The 20,500-nt window shown below is 50.2% G+C and overlaps 1 protein-coding gene across 2 annotated transcripts in view; it reads right to left on the bottom strand.

The window, feature by feature from the left end:
- The window catches only part of Traf5 (TNF receptor associated factor 5), a 44,424-nt gene extending 25,306 nt beyond the window's left edge, over positions 1–19,118 (bottom strand). Inside the window, exons 1-2 of one of the 2 annotated variants that reach the window (XM_048439380.3) lie at positions 18,793–19,118; positions 5,004–5,136 (exon numbers count right to left, since the gene is read on the bottom strand). In XM_048439380.3, coding sequence (XP_048295337.1) covers positions 5,004–5,136; positions 18,793–18,865 — 206 coding nt within the window. In that variant the 5' untranslated portion in view covers positions 18,866–19,118. The remainder of the gene's footprint in view (positions 1–5,003; positions 5,137–18,792) is intronic. The other variant, XM_048439381.3, reaches the window with a different exon arrangement.
- Positions 19,119–20,500: the final 1,382 nt, after the last annotated feature.

Raw genomic sequence — 20,500 nt, 5'->3', positions numbered from 1 at the left:
CTATGTGGGCGGGTCAGGAAGGCTTGGCCTGAAGACTCACTCTCTGATGGGGTCATCCAGGCCTAGCAGCAGCTGTGTGACCCTGACAAGCAGGACAAGAGGTGAGTGGCCTCTGCTGCGGGCATCTGCCAGCCTTTCTGTCCCGTGTCTTCTTCCCACTGCAGCCCTGACGCAGTTTTTCTGTGACCCTAACATCACTCTAAGATAAAATCTGTTTTCAGTAAAAGGAGGAAGCCCTGGACTTTCTATCAGTGTGGGTCTCTCTCTTTTGACTTCTGCTATACTTGGGATTAAAATAGAGGAATTTAAAAACATTTCATTATTTATTTTATGTGCACTGGTGTTTTGCCTGCATGTGTGTCTGTGTGAGGGTGTAAGATCCTCTGGAACTGGAGTTACAGTCATGAGCTGCCATGTGGGTTCTGGGAATTGAACCTGGGTCCCTTGGAAGAGCAACCAGTGCTCTTAATTGCTGAGCCATCTCTCTAGTCCTTCATTAATTCATTTTAACATAAGCCAATTATATGTTACCATAAGTAATTTTTAACAAAAAATCAACGAGTCACACTGTTTAACATTTTTTGTTCGTCTTCACATCAGGCTCCATAGGACACAGCTGAACCCCCACCTGGGCACTACAGCATCCCACCTCGGAGAAACTTCTGGAGAACACCCCTGTGTGTTTGTAAAGGGGGAGCAGAAGTGGCCAACGGTATGTTTTTTTGTTTTTTGTTTTTTGTTTTTTGTTTTTTTGCAGGTGCAGATCCTCTAAACAGGAATCAGATAGCCCAAGGAAGGCAGGGAGAAGCCACACCAGGGTTCTCCCACTGCAGCCAAAGCCAGAAGCCACTGGGCTCTCCTTACCCAATTCACCAGAAGCTGGCAAGTACCAGCAATGCTTTGCCAGTAGAAGCTGCCTGGGCACCACAGGTCCCTGGAACTCATTTTGGGAAACACATTTGGTTTGGCTGTTGGGCCTATGGTTTGCAGGGCTAGCAGTTCTATCTGCCATAGACACTCTCTTGCTCCTGGTGAACAGAGAGCCGAGCGTTCAGTACTGGACATCTTTCTTTGCTCTCATGTGCTTACGTATTTCCTAGATCTAATCCAAACGCCTTTGCCTGTGCCTGTGAGCACTGAATGCTCCTGAGTCTACCATGGCTTTTCTCTCACCACTGTTCAAAATTCAGCATGTATGTTCAGTCAGGGATTCTGAGAGTGCAGAACAGAGTTTCTATACAGGAAAGGGAGTGGGGTGTGTCCTGAGGTGGGGTACTGCTCCTTCCTCCCAAGCGTCCTCAGGCCTCCACCCACTTGGTTCACCCACAGGAAATGCCCAACAGATTAGGCTGGTGTCTGCTAATTAACTAGATGCTTCCACTTGGTAATGGGGAATACGTAAGCACCCACCGTGTTCAAACCTTCCTCTCAAAGTTACAAGAGCCATGTAACTTTGAGACTGGCAAAGGAGTTCAGTTCTGACCAGAAAGGAAGAGACCATCAATCACCACGGTGTATGAGAGCCTTTGTGCTCCCAACAACAGCTATTCTGCCGGCAACGAGTGCACAGATCGCTGGAGAGTTACTAGTTCGTGCCAAGAAAGGAGAGAAATTGCAGCCATCTGCTCTCTAAAATCTCAGAGTTCTTTTAACCTCCCCCTTTTTCATTTTATAAACAAATGTATTAGAGTTCAAGAATTCCTAAGGGTAGCCATGAATATCACATTTTAAGTACTTAAAAAAAAGATATTAGTGTGTGTGTGTGTGTGTGTGTGTGTGTGTGTGCGTGCGCGCGCATGCAGTCAAATTCCCTGGAGCTGGGGTCACAGGAGCTTGTGAGCTTCTAGATTTGCGAAATGGGACTGAACTCCGGCCCAGGAGTAGCATTCTCTCCTTAGCCTCCAAACCATCTCTCTAGGTCCCAACAATTTAAGTTCTTGTTCCCCTTGTTATTTTGTTCTAACTCGTTTTTAGGAGACACAAATACTCGCAAATGTGGAGGCTGTGAACATTTAGCTTTCTGCAAATGCCGCTTGTCTTAGTCTCAGATTTAACAAAGTAGGATGGTCCTTCCTTGTCTGCCCACACTGCCTCCCGTGTCCTAACATCCTGTGTGGATTCAGAAGTGTTTGGAGAACTTGGGAATGTTTTCAGACATTGTGTTACAGTCTCTAGGACAAGCCCAAGTGGGTTCCAAGCTCTGGCTCCTGGGGGAGATTCAGGACCTTGAAACAAAACTCAGAGAGAAACAAACACAGAACCAGTAACTGGGCACTGTCTGCCCCACTCCTTCCTATCTATGAAGCCCTGAGTGAGATGCGTCCATCTTCACCCTGGCAGATGGCTCACCCACTGATTCCTACGTAGCCACAGTGGGCACTGCCCCCGCATCAGGTCCTGAGATAGCCAGCTGTCCTCAAGGTCCAATAAGGGCAGGATTCTGACAGAAAATGGTAAGTTACAATATCCAGTGACAAGTGCCACTAAAATGGACTTTGATGAAGGATTAATGGAGCCTGGATGAAGCCTAGGAAAGTCTACCAAAGCGTCTCTGCTGAGCTCACAAAGAGAGCTGCTCAGTTGGACTGAAGGAGGCATTTTATGGATGGCAAACATAAAAGAATTTTCCAGAGGACATCGTACAGGTTCTAGATTGTTAATAATAAACTATATCCAGTGTGAAATGAAAGCAACGGACCAGTTGTTTGTGGCTTGCCGAAATCCATCCTCTACTCTTGCTAGGCTGAGATCTGCACCAGGAGGTGGGGAGAGCCGTCCTATACTCTTGCTAGTCTGGGGTCTGCACCAGGAGGTGGAATGATCCGTCCTTACTCTTGCTATGCTGGGGTCTGCACCAGGAGGTGGAATGATCCGTCCTTACTCTTGCTATGCTGGGGTCTATATTAGGGGGCGGGGTGACAGCTGGCACCACAGACGTTTTCTTGGAAGGAGAATGAGGTGAGAAGATGCTAGAGCAACACCTCGATGTGACTCATCTGTTGGTTCTCACCACCACCAGACAGTCCTTCTCCACAGGAGTTCTCACCAGACTGGTTCAGCATGGTCCCAGATGATAATCAGAACCACTGATCACCGCCCCTTGTGCTCTCAGCCCTCCAGAGGGCGTGGCCTCTCTCCCAGGGGCCTCATTCTGGTCTGCTTGGCTTCTCAGGCTGCCCAGTTTTCTGTCACCTGTGTACTGATTACTACATAACTGAACTCGCTGTCAGAAAAGGTTCTGAAAGTCGCTGAGATAGCAGTGTGGAGACAGAGGAGCCAGTGTGGATGCCGCAAGGACTTTCGCACCTTGTCTCTGATTTTCATCTTGTTAGGTTTGGTCTATGTGGAGGAAGGCTGGCTGGGAACTGTGGGAAGAGACTACTTCAGTGAGGGCAGACAGCCCCTTTATTTGTTACAGCACAAACATCACCATAGCTGCCCAGCCCTGCTGAGCCGATGCAGAGCCCTCCTCCGGGAAACATTTCTGAGATGGCATGCCTAGGTCTAGAAGGAGATTTGAAAAGCGGACGAGAGAGAGCGAGGCTAGATGAGGACAAGGCCCCAGCTCCAGGAAAAAAACAATAAATGGGGGCAGAGGCAGGAGGAGAAGGAAGCCAAGGGTGTGGGCAGGAGATCTTCCAGGGCCGGCTGCCTTCCAGACCATCTCTGCGGGATGTGTGAGCTGTGAGTCAAACCAGCAGACTTAGCGCATTTCTCGTAGCAGAGCAGGTCACATAATTTATCATATTATGGCAGTTATCAGGGCTGCGGAGATGGCTCCATTGGTAAAGTGCTTGCTTTGCAAGCTTGAAGACCCGAGTTTGATCCCCTGAGCCCAAAAGTAAGAGTCAGGCAAGGCAGGGCACACGTGAAGTCACAGCACCAGGGAGATGGGACGGGAGGACCCTGGGGTTCACTGGCTAGCCAGCCTAGACTACTCGGCAAGTTCCAGGGCAGTGAGAGTCAGGTTCCAATTCAGAAGACCCGAGACTGTCCTCCACATGCATGTGCAAACGTGTACCTACATACTCCTGCACACATGAACACGTGTGCGCACACACAAAGTTATCAGAATAAATCATGATTCCTCAGATTATACATTCTTATCTGCTTTCGGCTTCCAAGGTCAGGTGTCCTTTGTAATATCAATTTAAAAACTGCCCAAGGATTGCTCAGCATATCACTAAGAGGTGCATTTCATGGCATGTGAATTTCACTTCATAAAACAAAATAAGATGTGATGTTATATTAAGAACACCAGGAAGTTCCAGTAAAGATACAGAATTTTCCAAGTAAAACAATAACAAAATATGCCCAAGGAATTAAGATATTTTTTTACCTTATAGATAATTTTCTTGTTTGATGGTGACATTTAATGCAATAGATTTAGTCTCTGTTCTCCCAAGACAGCATGTGGCAAAATCCCCAAAGCAGATCCAACCCAATTCGCACCCACTGGGGAACACAATTTCTGTTGCAGCCAAGCGAGACTTAACCCAAGAATCTCACCTATAGACTTCGGTGACCATTTCTAGCCTCCAGATTCCCATTAGTGATGAATGGGTTAAATAAAACCCCACCCAGGACTGTGGGGAAGCCTGCGCCCTTCCCACCAGGTCCTCTTTACGGGAGCGAGCGTTCTAGTCAGGGTTTCGAAGCTCTTATAAACACCACGACCAAAAGCAACTTGGGGAGGAAAGGGTTTACTTCAGCCACATCCCAGTCCATTGCCCAGGGAAGCCACTGAGCCAGGCCGAGGTTCTTCCCTAGTTCCTGTCAGAGATGCGGAGCGTTCCTCTGAGGTGGAGGAGCAGTCCTTCCAGACAGGGCTCTGAGCTACGGAACCAGCACAATCCTCTGTTCTGCACAGAGCTGAGCAGGGAGGCAGGGGTAGCGCAACAGCCAGGTGAGATAAGAAGAGACAAGGCCAGTGTGGGAAGGAAGAACTAAGAGCCGGCAGGGTGGGGCTTTAATTCCTCAGAGAAGCGTGACTTCTCTCTAACCTGTCAAGTCCACTTCCTCCTCTCCAGCAGCTTAGGTGACAGTGACTGGGTGACAAGATGTGGGTGCAGGGTTGAAGGGCGGCTCTGGAGCCACTGATCCACACGTGTCCTGAGGTACTGCTGCTTCCGTTCCCTAGGTGAGAGGGAAGCCTTTGTGGAACCCTGTCTCCCCCTCAAGTCAGCTAGTGCCAACCAGGATATCTCTGAGTCTCCAGGAAAAGCCACAGCAAAACTTTTCCTCTCAAAAGCCTGCTTGGCTCCAGAGCTCTGGACCCTCTCTACAGCCTCCACTCTGTGGGGTCCCCACTTTCTACAAACTTCCCAGGGCACACCCACTCCTCATTACTTTCCTGAGGAGCCTGCAGTGCCTGGCTGGGAGCACTCAATCGACATTTGGTATATAAGGATACAGGGGCCCAACCTGAGGTCATATTCAGGGCCATGAAGACAATCCAGGACAGGTCCAGTGGAAGGGACACTGTAGAGAACACACATATGGAATCCAGGTGCTGGAAGTAAGCGTGCAGGGGGAGGGGCAATGTCCACCGTGGCTTGATAACTTGCACACCTAGCTTGTTCTGATTCCCACACTCCTTACACACCTAGCTTGTTCTGATTCCCACACTCCTTACACACCTAGCTTGTTCTGATTCCCACACTCCTTACACACCTAGCTTGTTCTGATTCCCACACTCCTTATACACCTAGCTTGTTCTGATTCCCACACTCCTTACACACCTAGCTTGTTCTGATTCCCACACTCCTTACACACCTAGCTTGTTCTGATTCCCACACTCCTTACACACCTAGCTTGTTCTGATTCCCACACTCCTTACACACCTAGCTTGTTCTGATTCCCACACTCCTTTATACACCTAGCTTGTTCTGATTCCTGCACTCCTTTATACACCTAGCTTGTTCTGATTCCTGCACTCCTTTATACACCTAGCTTGTTCTGATTCCCACACTCCTTACACACCTAGCTTGTTCTGATTCCCACACTCCTTTATACACCTAGCTTGTTCTGATTCCTGCACTCCTTTATACACCTAGCTTGTTCTGATTCCCACACTCCTTTATACACCTAGCTTGTTCTGATTCCTGCACTCCTTGACACACGCATTAGCATCACCCCCCGGTTTTCAAATGGGGGAAACTAAGGCTTGGAGGGGTTCCTGCTGCCTGGGGAATCAGCAGGAGCTCGGGTCCCTCCATGCCTTTGCTTCCTCAGGGCCCACATGGAGGCAGCGTATGTGGAAGGAACCTCCATGGACTCTGGGACAGACCAGTCTGGGTTCAAATTCTGGTTTTACACTTTGTAATCTTACCACTCAGGAAGAGTACATGGTCTCTAGGTCCCTCTGTTTCATATGCTAATGGGGACAGTGCAGTGACCTCACAGGCTCTTTGAGGATGGACCAGGAGATGGCTAGCCTGCCAGTTCCTTTCATAAAACGAGTTTTAGCAGAAGGCAGCCAAGTCAATATTTTGCAGATGTTACAATGGCAGAGCTGAACAAGTTAACACAGGGAATGTAGCCCACATTCTAAAACAGTAATTATCTTCTCTCTAACCTAAAAGCCTGCTGACCCGTCTCTACATGAAAAGCCTTCAACGTGGGGGGGGGGCACACGATGGTCTCCAAGGGCTCTGGAGATCACGAAGCATCTGCAATCCCATCCCCACTGACCCATCACTCCTCACACTCAGGATAAGATGCCTACCAGACATGCCAGGCTACCAAGTTCAGGAACTGAAAGTGGACAGGAGGGACTGGAGAGATGGCTCAGTGGTGAAGAACACTGACTGCATTTGCAGAAGGCCTAGGTTCGAGTCTCAGCATCCGTGTGGTGGCTTACAACCATCTATAACTTCAGTTCCAGGGGCTCTGATGCCCTCTTCTGACCTCCGCAGGCACAGACATATATTAGAGCAAAACCACTCATACATATTAAATAAATAAATCTTAAAAAAAAAGAAAAACAAAAGAACAAAAAACCCAAGTGAACAGGATATATGGCCAAGCCATGGTGGGGTGATTGGGGACACAGGAGCAAACGAAGGTAGCAACTTCAGAACGTGGTAAGCTCTTTGAAGAAAATAAGGGAGAGGAGCTGTGAGAGGCACAGCCAGAGGGACAGCGGTCTACCCTGTCTGAGAAACCAAAGGGAGGCTGTGCTGCCCAGGTGCCTAGGTGGAGGAGGGAGTGAGAGAGGGCAGGGCCCAGGGCCGCTACAGCCAGATGAACTGGGAAGCGCTCCGGCTTGCTCTGCTAGCAGAGTGCTGAGACCCTGGGCAGGCTACTCCGGAATCTGAAAGGACTTTCCAGAGACTGAGCAGAGGGTGGCAGAGGGTTAGCAGTGTTCGGAGAAACATCAGGATGCTACTTCACCCGGGTGGGAGGGAGACAGGGCAGGTCCATGTGGTATGGGGGCTTAAAGGCCCCCAGAGAAACCAAGGTTGGATTTAGGGATCTAAGCCCCCACACCTGGGCAGAGGTGCTGGCGTCCAAGGGAATGGGAAAAGGTAGAGTGGAGGGGGGCATCTGGAGCTGACTGGGACTCTAGGAAGATGGTGGTTCCTTCTCCCAAAGACACTGCTCCTGTCTCAGTAAAATGTGCCACGCCCCCCACCTCCTCAGGCCTGCACCCTCTGTCTGCCCTGAAGCATGGTGTTGCCCCATGCCCTCTCCCCTTGCACTCCGAGAGACTGTGAGAGCCAGGTGTGGCTCTGTCACAGTCAAATTCCCAAGTCCGGAATTCTGTGGAGGCTGGGGTCACAGCTGTAGCCTCTGGGCCAGCATGCACTTGAAAGTGGTACGTGTGTAATTCTAGGGTTTCCCTAGATTCTGACGCATGTGTAAGCTTTTTGTCTGGTACCTGCTGCTGCTTGTTTGGAAAACAAGCTCTCTGCATCTGGCCCCTTTTAGTAAGTGGTTTCCCTTCTACTCAGAGCTCTCTCTGTGTGTGTGGGAGGGTGGGGGGCAGCAGGAGGAATGCAGGTGTGCCCTGCCCTCAAGCTGTCTCAGCCCACCACCACTCCCAGCCACACAGCCCACCCTTTCCCACTCCCCAGCTCCAGGTACACCTGTTCCCACACATGTGCATGTATGTGCAGTATGAACGTCAGCCTCAGGGGTCATTCCTCAGAAGTCTTTCCTTATTTTCCGAGACAGGGTCTCTCGTTGATCTGGAGTCACTAACTAGACTAGATCAGCGAGCATGTTACCAACTGAGCCATCTTCACATCGAGCTGTTTTGGTTTCTCTGTTTTATCTTCTCGGCACATTTCCCTGTCCCCTTACTCAGTACATTGTTTAGAATTCAGGGATGCTGGACCATCCTACTGCTCAGGCAGTCAGGCAGCTGCTGTGTACAAAACCATCCCTTCCCTAAAGATACACTGGGGAACAGAAAGTACTGCTGAGTCGGCCCCAATCTCCCACTCCTTGGGCCCCGTTGGAAGGTTACCCTCAGCCCAGGAGCATCTCCCAGCCAGGTTTTCCATCCCGGGAGCTCCGGGGCATCCTCTGACAGAACCACACCTTCCCAAGGTACCTGAAGATCCATCTCCCTTACCAAAAGCTCCTAGCAGCTTGCTGAGGTCTTCCCTACCATCCTGAGTGCACCTGCATCTGCTCTTGAATAAACTGGGGTGTGGGGCTGAGTCATCTGGGGTGAGGGGTAAGCGTATCAACAGCCCTCCTGCCCTTTGAATTGGTGGTCTGTGGCATATCCCTCTTCAACCCTCCTGGCCTTGGGGACACTGAACTCTTAGGTTCTCCTCCTAGGCCGACCACATCTTTAGGGGCTCCTCCTGCTGCTCGGCACCCCACTTCCTGCAGGGCTCCCCAGGGTTGGCTCTCTACCCTTGGTCTTAGCCACAGCTCCCAGTTCTCATCAGAAAGGCTTCCTCCTTGGAACCTGATGACTCTGAAAGGCAGCTAGGCACCCAACTCCATCAGCGAAGGGGTAGACAGGGCAGATCTGCAGTTCCTTCTCTTCTCTCCCTTTCCTGCCATCCGTGTTGCTCACACACACACACACACACACACACACACAAACACACACACATACACACACACACACACACACACACACACACACACACACACACACGGAATGTGAGAGTCCAGGGACCACGTGGACACAGAACTACATACATAGTCAACAAAAGACATGCTAGGTGTGGCTTAGAACCCCCAGCCCACCTTGCATAGTCTGAAGGTGTTCCAAAGGAAGAGGAAACTGAAATTGCTGTGGTCAGACTCCATAACACACACGGCAGCGAGCACAGTGGCCTCCCTTATCTACAGTTTGCTACTTGTGGTTTCTGTTACCTGAGATCAACCAATGTCTCAAACATTAAGGGGAAAGTTCCAGAAATACATAATTCATGAGTTTTAAGGTGCACACACCATTTCTTGGTAGCTTGTTGACACCTTATGCCTTTCTACCCTATATTATTTGTGATATGAACCCTCTCTCTCTCTCTCTCTCTCTCTCTCTCTTTGGAGTGGGGGTTTCCCCTAGATATCCTGGAACTCACTCTGTAGATGAGGCTGTCCTCAAACTCACAGAGATCCACCTGCCTCTGCCTCCCCAGTACTGGGATTAAAGGCGTGCGCCACGGCCCACTGGACTTTCTCTTTGTCCAGAATATCTAGGCTGTATACACTACCCACCTGGAAGTTGTCTTGTTATCAGATCAACTTCTATGATTTCTCAGAGCTTCATTATTCATTATTGCACATGAATAAGTAATGATTCCGACATTTTATTACAGCATATTGTTCTATTTATTATTAGTTGTTCATCTTTTACTGTGATTAATTTATAGATTAAACTCAATCATATACATAGGAAAAATAAAGTAAGCATGGGTTCAGTATTATTCAGGGTATGAGGTAGCTGCTGGGTATTTTGGAAGCTGGAAACTAGCCACAGACTTAGCTGAAACAGAAGGCCATGTTTTATGAGCGGAAGATAGGAAACCCCCTTTCTGGCAGGGAGGCCAGCATTGACCCAGGCCCATAGAGAAAACAAATGGCCTCATAGTTGGATAGAGGCTTCTGAGGTCCACTACCCACCCAGAGACACCCCAGAGGCCCAGCCCATGTGGTGGGCATTCCAGGGTCAGCTCTAACACTGTATCCTTTAGATGTTCAGCACTATCAGGATGACACAGCTGGATCAGCAGGAAGCCTTGTGAGGTAATGTAAGAAAAGCAGGCAGAATGGATTTGGGGTGGCTTTTTCCTCCTTCAGTGGAACCAGTCAGCCCTGGAAAGACTCATGAAATGAGCTAACCATGGACTTCACGAGTAAATATCAAGCAAACGCATCACTAGAGTGGCCAAGAGTGATGGCACACGCTAGCCCTTGAGAGACTCGAGGAGAGGATACTGAGTCCAAGGCCAGTTTGACTGGCTATATATTGAATAACAAGACAATAAAGAAAAAGAGTGAGAAACTGTGTCTGGAGGACTATCCTGGCTGACGCAATGCTTGTGAAGGTAATTCTATGGGACCTATAGTTTGATTATTTTTTTAAAAAAGTATTTATTTTCATCTTATGTACATGGCATTTTGCTTGCATGTCTGTCTGTTCTCAACATGCATGCAATGCCCACAGTGGTCGGAAGAGGGGTCCCTGGAACTGGACTTACAGCTGGTTATCAGCCACCATGTGCGTGGTAGGACACACACCAGGGTCCTCCGGAAGAGCAGCCAGGGCTCCTTTAACTACAGAGTCAGCTCTCCAGCCCCTAGAGCCTGATCCTTCATCATCTGTTACAACTTGAACTTTCACATGTGATCTCCTGCACAGGCCTTTGACCCTGTAACGAAACAACTAGCCTCAAATCAGACAGCTGTATGTGGGGAAGGTTTATTTATTTATTTTTTTAAAGAGATTTGCTTGTATGTGTAAGAGTGTTTTGGATGCAGGTGTGTAAATGCAACCCATGTGTGTGAATGCACTGTGTGTGTGCAGTGCCTGCAGAGGCCAGAAGAGGGTGCTGGACACCCTGGAACTGGAGTTGTGGAGAGCTATCTCTCCATGTCGGTGCTGGGAAGTAAACCCAGATCAACTGTGTGAGCAGCATGTTTGTTTGTTTGTTTGTTTTTAACACTGAGCCATCTCTCCAGCCCCTGACTTAAACACAGATTGCTCATCCCTGATCCAAAACATGTGGGGGTGATAGTGCTTTGGGATTTTGAATTTTAATTTATTTAAAAAATTTTGAAGCCTTGATGCATTTGTATATATGTAACAAAATAACTTGGAAATGGGATCCAAGTTTAAATTCAAAAACTCACTTAGAATTCATACGCACCTTATACATACATCCTGGTGCTAATGTAGAGAATGTGTGTTCACACTTGCATGTGATTGAACCTAAGCCCGCACATATGCTGAGTAAGAGCTCTATCACTGAGGTCTAACCACCCCACTTTTTTTTTTTTTTACATTTTGAGATGGTGTCCCACTAAGTTGCTCAGGTTAGCTTTGGACTTACTCACTATGGAGCCCAGGCATGCTTGAATTCTATTTGTTCTGATCCTGTCTGCAGTGTGAGCCCCTCCCTCAAACCCCAGTCTCATCTCAATTACCTAGTGCATTCCTTCACATTGGCAAGTACCTCACACCTAACACCCAGTGCACACTCCACCTGGCTCCTGCCAGTCTTTCCCCACCCTAGTAAAATGCTGCCACGTTTGCCCTCACCCTGTGGCTTGGGCCCAAAACTTGGACATTATCCTTGGCTCCTTGCTACCTCACACATCAAACCCTGTCGCTCTTTGGTGCCCAGTCAGCCCCACGGAGCCACCTTCAGTGCACCCAACCCCACCCACGGTACAGCCGTCTCTCCACTGGTGACACTGGTCTCAAGGCTGACCTCTGAAGCTGCTTTATTCCTTTACAGCCGCATAGTCAGAGTGACCCTTTTAAAGACTGGAAGTCGGTGGAGCCCAGTCCCAACGGCTACATCTACAACACACTCCTGCAGCTAAGGCTCAGGGAACACTGCAGAAGAGGGGACAGCAAGGTGCTAAGAGCCAGAGATCAGAGTTTGTGGTGGGATTGTGTTCCCTAATGTCTGAAGCTACACCCTACAGTTTCACCAGCATGACTACCCAGATGTGAGAGGATCAACAGACATGCCAAAGTGGATGGGGGAACATTCACAGGACTCAACCCCACACAGAGGAAACCACAGAAACTAAAGAACGCTGTGAATGGGAGACATGGTGGTCCCCAGGGAAGAGCACACCAATTGATTATCCAGTACCCAATGGTCATCCCTGAAAACGTATGTACCAGTAACGTTATACAGACTGAGCAGGTTATACTTAGGAATATATATGTATGTACAGATACATATATGCATGTAAAAACAATGGAAAAAGTCAGGAATCTGAAAGAGAGCAAGAAGGGATATATGGGAGGGTTTGGAGGAATAAAAGGGAAGTGAAAAATGAAGTATTATAATCTCAATAATAATAATAATATTAATAAAAGACAGAGATTAGCTCTGTCACTGCTCAGCTCCCAGGGCTGTGTCGAGGGACACTCTGGTAGGAGCCGGTGTCACTAGCAGTCAAGGCTGCTGAGCTAGGACCATCATTCTGTGTTCTTATCGTCTACTCCCCTGCCCCTTGTCCACTGTGCCGTGACAGCAGACATGCCTCCTGCTTCCCATCCAGCAGTCTTACAGTCCTGCTCCCTTGCTTCAAACCTCATCAGCCAGCACAGAAACCCACCCCTGCCACGCTACTGCAGTTTTCTCCGCAGCACTTTCTACCTTGTATCAAACGTTCCTGCCTTTGCTCTCTGACTTCCCCACCCCAGGAAAAGCACCATGGGGACAGGGGGGTTTCCTCTGCTTACTGATGTCCAGGCCTTGGAGCGCCACACTCACAGGTGCTCAGTAAATACTGAGATGAACGTTTTGCAGCCAGCAGGAGCCTTTGGGCCACCGAGCACATCACTTAGGGGGTAAGACTTTTTATATTGTCTGCAAGCCTTGAAATCTTAAGGTACAGAAAGGCTGGCTAATGGTGGCTGGCCGGGGGTTGGCTACGGATGGAAACAATGTTCCCCACTCACAGGGAAGAGCCATAAAGGAGGCTCCAGCCTCAGGGCACTGGGTGCCTGGGTAAAGATGAGAGGGCTGGGAAGGACGCACATGGGCAGGCAACGGTCCACGTCACCCAATGTCCATGGGGCTCTCACCTAGGTCCTACAAACTGAGGAACCCACTACACAAGTGCTAGGTCTAAAATCCCACTCCCCAGGGTCCCTTTCACGAAACCTCACGATGACAACAGTAAGCGAAAGGGCCAGCCTTTCGCTTTCAGCCCCTCATGTTTTTAGTATCTATTTCAGACTTTTCTCTGCAAGCCTTGACCACTCCCTCCAGCCTCCCCGGGCAATGTCACTTCCTACTGCATAGAAAACACAGAAGCCATCAGACCAGAACAGCTTCTGCTTCCTGCCACCACACCTGTGTCTCCCTGCACGGGGCCCCTCATCTGTCCTGGCCCTCTCGAAGTGGCTGCAGAGGTAACTTCTGAATCCAGCCCAACTCCCCAGCTGGCAAATGCCTGCTCTGGACTCCCGGGCAGCATCCACGGTGGCTTCTCATGCATGCTCACCTGCTCCGCCATGGGCCACATTGGCCAGCTCTATCCTTCAGCATTCAGTGTGGAGTCTCTCACAGAGCTGAGAAAAGCCAAAGCCTTCCTGCTCTCAGCTGTCCCTGTAATCCCATGCCTCGCCCCCACTAGCTCACATCCCCTTATTCCACACAACCTCAGCTTCCCAAGAAGGACTTACACTCTTACCACCCCCAAACTTCTCTTTTCAAGGCCTCTTGTACTTCACTAATGCCACTGGTCAAGCTGGTCTTCCCCTTATCTGTCCTGGAGGCAGCTTGCAACACAGTTAACCCCTGATAGCTCAGACTTAACACACACATTTAAAAATACTGAATAGCTTCCTTGAAACCACACTGAGCTGGCATGGTGTACAATGATGTGAGGTCCCTTCCTCTCCTCTCAACCCAGACATCCTCCCTGAGAGACCCACCTGCACGATTGTAGACCTCAGAAACTACAAAGTCAATGCAACTGAAAAGGAGCAGACATCCTTGCCCTAGGTTGCTTTCTCCAGTTGCTTCTAGAAGAAAGTTAATTCTCTTCCCTGGCCACGAAGCCAGCCCAACGTAGCTCACACTTATGTTCTGCCCAAGTACCTCAAACCCCATTGGATTTTGTAGTTTTGTCATTTTGTTCTGCTTCTTTTACAAAAGTATTTCTTTTCACATGTACAATTGTTTTGTCTGTGTGCATGTGTGTGCACCAGAAGAGAGCCTCAGACTCATTGGAACCAGTTACAGACCGTTGCGAGCTGCCATGTGGATGCTGGGAACTGAACCCAGCTCCTCTACAAGAGCAACCAGTGCTTGTAGCTGCAGAACCACGTCCACAACACGGCTGTTTTTCTGTCTTTGACTAATGTTGACTTGGGAGATAGGATAAGTTTTCCTAGGTTGTACCCAAGCTATATTCCTAGCTCCTCTCTCAGAAGAAGACAGAAGTCCCTTTGCAGTTTCTGCTTAGTTTGGTCGCATTCACCAACCACCTTCTCCATCTCTAAGCCACCCATTTGAACAAGGGAGAAGGTGGGGGCCTGGCTGGGGACTCCAAGTCAGACCCATCCGCAACTCCCCACCCCTAGTGACCTGGAGTCCCTGGTTCGCTTCTCCAATCTGCTTTATTTCCTCCTGCTGGATCCTCGTGTGGACCTTCTACCAAACGCTGCTCTTCCTCTAAATGTCAGTCTGCTTTGGGTCTTTCCAAGGATCTGGAGTCCTGGCCCTAACTCCCACTCCAACCCTACCCGCCAGCTGCCACCTCTGAAGCTGCCTGGGACTCATTCTAGCTAATCCCCTGTGTCCTGTCCCAACCCACCACCACCTGAGGTCTCTGGCCAAGACTAAGAAGTGAGAGCATTGGATGGTATAATTTCTTGTCTATCCTGGCACATGGAAGTTTATCTGCTAGTCTGTGCTTTTATTTAAACCCAAATGGCTTTAGGCCATGCATGCCTTTTCCAGATCCACAGATCTCACAACTCTGCTGTTAAACACACAGCCTTCCTGAGCTCTCACGCACAGGGCTTGGTATGGATATTGGCTCAGTTTACCTGTCTAGAGCTCCAGGTGAAGACATCACCACCCCTTCAAGCCAGTGGGACTACAGATGCTTATGAGACTTGGGTAACTTTCCTTGATCACATGACCACAGCCAGAAAGTCAAACCCAGCTTTGACCGCTTCTTGAGCTGAGGCACCAAATACCCACAATGCCAGCATTTGGGAGGGAGGCAGGGAGACTGCTACCAAGCTCCAGGCCAGTCTGGGTTACACAGTGAGTTCAAGGGAAGCCTGAGCTAAGTAGTGACATTTTGTCTCAAAAATAAAAAAGAGCAATCCAGCTTCGAATCCCAGCCTGCCAGGTTATACAACCCATACTCTCCACTCTGACGGAGACCCTCTGCAGCAGGGTGCAAAGAGAAACAGAATACAGACAAACCTGGGGCCCAAAGAGAGTAAATTGCTACTCCAGGTCATCCAGGAAAGAGGTTTTTCTCGCCTGGTCAGGGAACAGATGAGAACGGGAGAAACATAGCAGTGGAAGATCTGGATGCAGCTCGAGACGTCTGTCTAGGGAGCTCTCGAAACATCACAGAAACCAAGGTGACTAATACCTCAGAAAGCAAGTGTCTTTCTTTAAGGGTGGAGGTTTAAGCCGTAGAGTGACAAAGAACTCCAAGAGAGGAGCCTAGAGTCAGAAAACTGATTCCCAGACATAGCCACATCGGCACCTCCAAGGCAGGAGGGGGATGGGAGGAGGAAGAGGGCCAAATTAGGGAGTCCCAGTGGGGACACAGCCAGCTCCAAGGCTGATGGACAGGCTAGCAGACAGCTGCAAGGCGCCTGCTGGAGACAGAGGATTATCAGACCTGGGAGCCTTCATAAGCTCTCTGAACAGCAGCTGAGCAGATGCAGGGAACCCCGGGAGGCTGAAGCCCAAAGTGTAGACTTCCAGAGAACCCGGGAGAAGAGAAACTCTGGGAAACACAGAACCTCCAGTCAACAGCAGAGTGGAGAAGGCTGAGACCCAGGGGCTCGGGAGGAGGGGAAGGAACAGCAGGAACAGCCGTAGGAAGAAGACAGTGGGTTCCTCATGGAGGTGGAGGTTTCTGGCTGGGTGGGGAGGAGTGCAGCTTGGCCCTGAGGGAAGAAAAGGCTACGGGGAGATTCCAGAGGTGGTCTGAATTGGCAAGGAGGGGGAAACTGCCTGGCACAGGCTGCGGAAACGAGAGCCCTCCGGGCTGTCAGGGATGCAGAGGACCCTACCTGCACATCTGAGTGCACCGCACAGGGCTGGGTGGCACAGGTGCACACTGCCTTTGCTAGAACGTCACAGTCAGCTGCCTGCAGCAGGCACTCATATGCAAAATGTGCCTGGGACTAGAGTTTCTGTCAGGACTAAGGGTGTTTTCACTTTTATTTCGAGGTCTGCCATTCCACTTCCTCCTGAGACAGGGCTTGCCAGAGGCCACACATAGGAATTCCTCAAGCACTGTTTTCTTAGCAAAGCAACACAGACGTGCTGGCCCACGCCTGGTAGTGGTGGTGGCAGGTGTCCCAGCCCTTGGGATTCTTCTTCTGTCCCATGGAATGATTCACTTCTCCCTGTGCCTAACATACTGTAGATATTCCACCTGCTAGCCCTCCCAGCCTGACCATAGCTCTGTAGGGGCACCAGCTCCCACCCAGAAGAAACCTGGGAAAGCTACAACCGGAGGCAGAGGAAGCGCTTAGAGACTGTATCTGACCCTGTGTCCCCTTCCTCTAGTTTGTTAAGTCCTTAAACATGCAGTTTGGGGCTAATATCTAGGTGGTTCTCCCATCACCCCCTGTCTGAAGAACCTTGGCTTCTAGTCAACATATAATGGCAAGAAGGTAGGGGTTGAGTCAGAAGACTTAAGCTTGGGTCCTACCCACTCCTACGGCTGTGAGATCTTTCTCATCACTTCTAAGTGGAGTGGAAGAAAAAAGCACCTGCCTCTCCCTAGTCTGATGTGACCGGTTATTAATAACCTGCATTTGATTCCTGGGATCTAATCATCACTAGCACCTGTCCTCAGTAGCTGGGTGACACACCCGGTTAAACTGAGTACAGCTCAGCCAACGTCTTTCTAAGCTAACCAGTGCCAGACACAGGTCTGGCCCGGGCACACGGCTGCCGGAGTGGACCGAGTAGGCTTGTTCACACAGCAGGAGGCGTCTCTAGCAGCAGTTGCCCACACTGCTGGTAACAGATGCCCCGGGAACTTAATGGGAATCTAGGCCCTCTTGCTGACCCGTCAGACTAAACAGGAGGGAGGCAGATGCGGCTCTCTGAGAAATCAAGGTGACAGTCCTGAAGCAGAAACCGCAGAGTCCCACGCCTGGCTCGGCGGCAGAGCTCACAGGTTGTTGACACAGGATGCTTCCCCTCACCATCTGGGGGCTGTGGAAAGCTGCCCTGACTCACAGGGTGTCATGGGAGACAAGCGACATGAGCCATGGGCAAATGGGTGTAAAAGGGACAGCTCCACTCACATTCAGTGACTCCTTTTTCCTTCGAGGTCCCCTCAGCAAAGTGGAGATTATACCTACTACACAAGGCTCATGTCTCCCACTGGTCGAATGGGACTGACTCAGAGGCCTTGGCTCCCCTGACTTGCAAGTCACCCCTGAGACACCCCAGACGTGAAAGCTCCTACTCCCAGCGGCTGGGCCCCTATGTCATCCACCCACGTCCAATGGGTTCTCCGCTGACGTTCGCCATGCCTCTCCCACACCACAGGCCTCAGTCAGGGACCCCAAGAAAGTCATTGCCCCTTTCCACAAGCAATCCGTACAAGATACCCAGGGAAGCTCCGGTCCAGACCTGGGGATGACCCAACTTGAACTCACCACATGAACAAAAGCTCAGCATTTCCAACCTTCATCTCCCATTCATCTTTCCTGCTATAATTTTTGCTTTTGTTCAAATCAGTCGTCCAAGGAAGGTTTGCACTCAGACCCTCAGTGGGGCCACACTCCTGGCTATGGGCTGTGAAGCAAGTCAGGTAGTGGCCATTGGACTGGAGAGCTCTTACGAACCTGGTCTTTTGCTGCCCAAAATTATCTCACACACACCCAGAAAGCTCTATTCTCAGAAACGTTTTACCCAATTTCTTTTGCATTTTAAGTCTTCTCGAACACTTCAAACATTTAAAAATGCATATATTCTTGGAAAAAGGAACCATCCTTTTCGGCCCTAATCCAATTTTCGCACGCACCAATGCCCAATATTTACTGCAACAAGCTGGTGGCTGTATGCTTTTCTCACAAGCTGTGGAGGGTTGGGGAGAAGGGAGCTTCTCCTCGTTTCACAGCCCTCAGCCCACAGCCGAACTAAGACCAGCCCAGTGCCTGCCCCGGCGAGATACGGAGTGCTCAAAGTAAATTTGAAATAGCCAAATATGGAAAGTCAGCAGGACGGAGTGGAAAGGCTGAGGGAAAGAAAGAAGCAAACCTAGAGGGACCCGCAACGAGTCCTCAGAACCGTCAGACCCTACAACTGGGTGGCAAGGGGGTCAAGCAGTGGTGTGAAAAAAAACTGTCTCCGCCCACGCTGCTGGATGCTCACCTCCAGGCGCCTGGGTCTGCTCAAATCTGGAACTCACCTTCTGGAAAGTCGGGTGCTATCTCCAAACATGCACGCACTATAGCACCGGTGCAGGTCTTCGTCCCTGGCATTAAGTTCACGTTAACGGGTTCCGCTTGCAAAGTGCCGGGATAGGGGTGGGGGTCGGCGAGCGAGGGCGTCCCGGGTCGCCTCAGTCCCCCCGCCCGCCTATCACACACGCCTTCGGCTCGCCGTCCTGAGCTGCTTTCGGTTTCAGGGTAGCTGGGGCGGTCGCCTCACCGGGCCTTCGCCACCAGCGGGACTCAGCCGCTGGCACAGGGCAGCTTCTCCTTAGAGGCAGGCGCCGTCCAGCCCCAGACGAGGCCTCAGGGAGGGGCGGGGCCGAGGATGGGGGCGTGGTCTGGGTGTATTGGATGGAGGGGCGTGGTCACGACACCAAAGAGGCGGGGCGAGAGGGCCTGAAGGCGGCCCGGAACTCCTATGAGCTGGGAGGCTGAGTCACCCACACCCTTGAAGTCTAGCCTTCTCTCTTTAGGACCATCAGTACTTCATGTGCCTTTGAATTATATGCATTTTACTTTTCAATAAGCCTCTTTCCTGCTCCCCCCCCAAAACCTGTTTGTTCTGGAGCAGAAGCGTCTGACTCATATCACTTCTTCCCAGAGCTTCCTGCAGAGCAGTACAAATTCACCACCAGCCCTCGTCCTGCTGTTAGCCTAACATTAGCAGTCTCTGAGAGTCCTAATTAGAGTTCATCAGTCAAAAGCTCCCCAGACAGCTCTCCTGGTCTGCAGAGCCACCTGGTGTCTGAGCTCTAGAGGTGACCCAGATGATATATACCCAAGGCTAGAACTTCGAGCCCGGCCTCCTGACTGCTAAACACAGGACTGTTGTAATTTCAGCCTATATGAGTGAAACGCGTTAGCATCCCACGTCAGCGAACCTCGGGAAGTACTTAGCCATCCCGAGTGTCAATTGCCCATCACTAAGAGAAGAGGGTACTAGGCGCCTTGGAGTGAACACAGGTGTGCATTGGAGCTGGGCAGCAGCTTTAAGAAGGAGATATGGAGTCTGGAGGAGCAGCAAACAGGAGTTGGAAATCCACATGCAAGCCCTTTGGTTAGCGAGAGCAGACGCTTGCTGGGGAAGATGACCTGTGGGTTTGCTTTGGCACTCAGGATCAGCTTGTTCTTGGGAGAACTGAGAGAGCGGCATTCTCTGACTGAGTCCAAGTCCTCCTCCCGGTCCCTACACACAACATATCTACTGCTCTACCTTCCACCTCCCCTCACACTACTGCAAGGTGACACAACCCCATAGATTGATCCTGTTTTCGTTAGGGTTCTATTGCTGTGAAGAGACACCATGACCTTTGCAACTCTTATAAAGGAAAACATTTAATTGGGGCTGGCTCACAGTTCAGAGGTTTAGTCCATTATCTTATGGCAGCAGGCAAGGCAGCATACAGACAGACATGGTGTTGGAGAGGGAGCTGAGAGTTCTTACACCTTGATCCAAAGGCTACAGGAAGTGAACTGTCTCCCTGAGTATGTCTTGAGCATATGAGACCTTAAAGCCCGCCTCCACAGTGACACACTTCCTCCAACAGGACCACACCCACTCCAACAAGGCCACACCTCTTAATAGTGCCACTCCCTTTGGGGGTCATTTTCCTTCACAGATGTCTGGTATGAAAAATACAGCTAGGCTGGGTCACTGGCCCTATGCTCAGCTTTGATTCCCTG

Source organism: Myodes glareolus, chromosome 5 (assembly GCF_982192425.1).
Source record: "Myodes glareolus chromosome 5, mMyoGla1.1, whole genome shotgun sequence".
Taxonomy (NCBI): Eukaryota; Metazoa; Chordata; class Mammalia; order Rodentia; family Cricetidae; genus Myodes; species Myodes glareolus.
The sequence above is the reverse complement of the archived record's forward strand: the minus strand, read 5'-3'. Positions and strand labels throughout refer to the sequence as shown.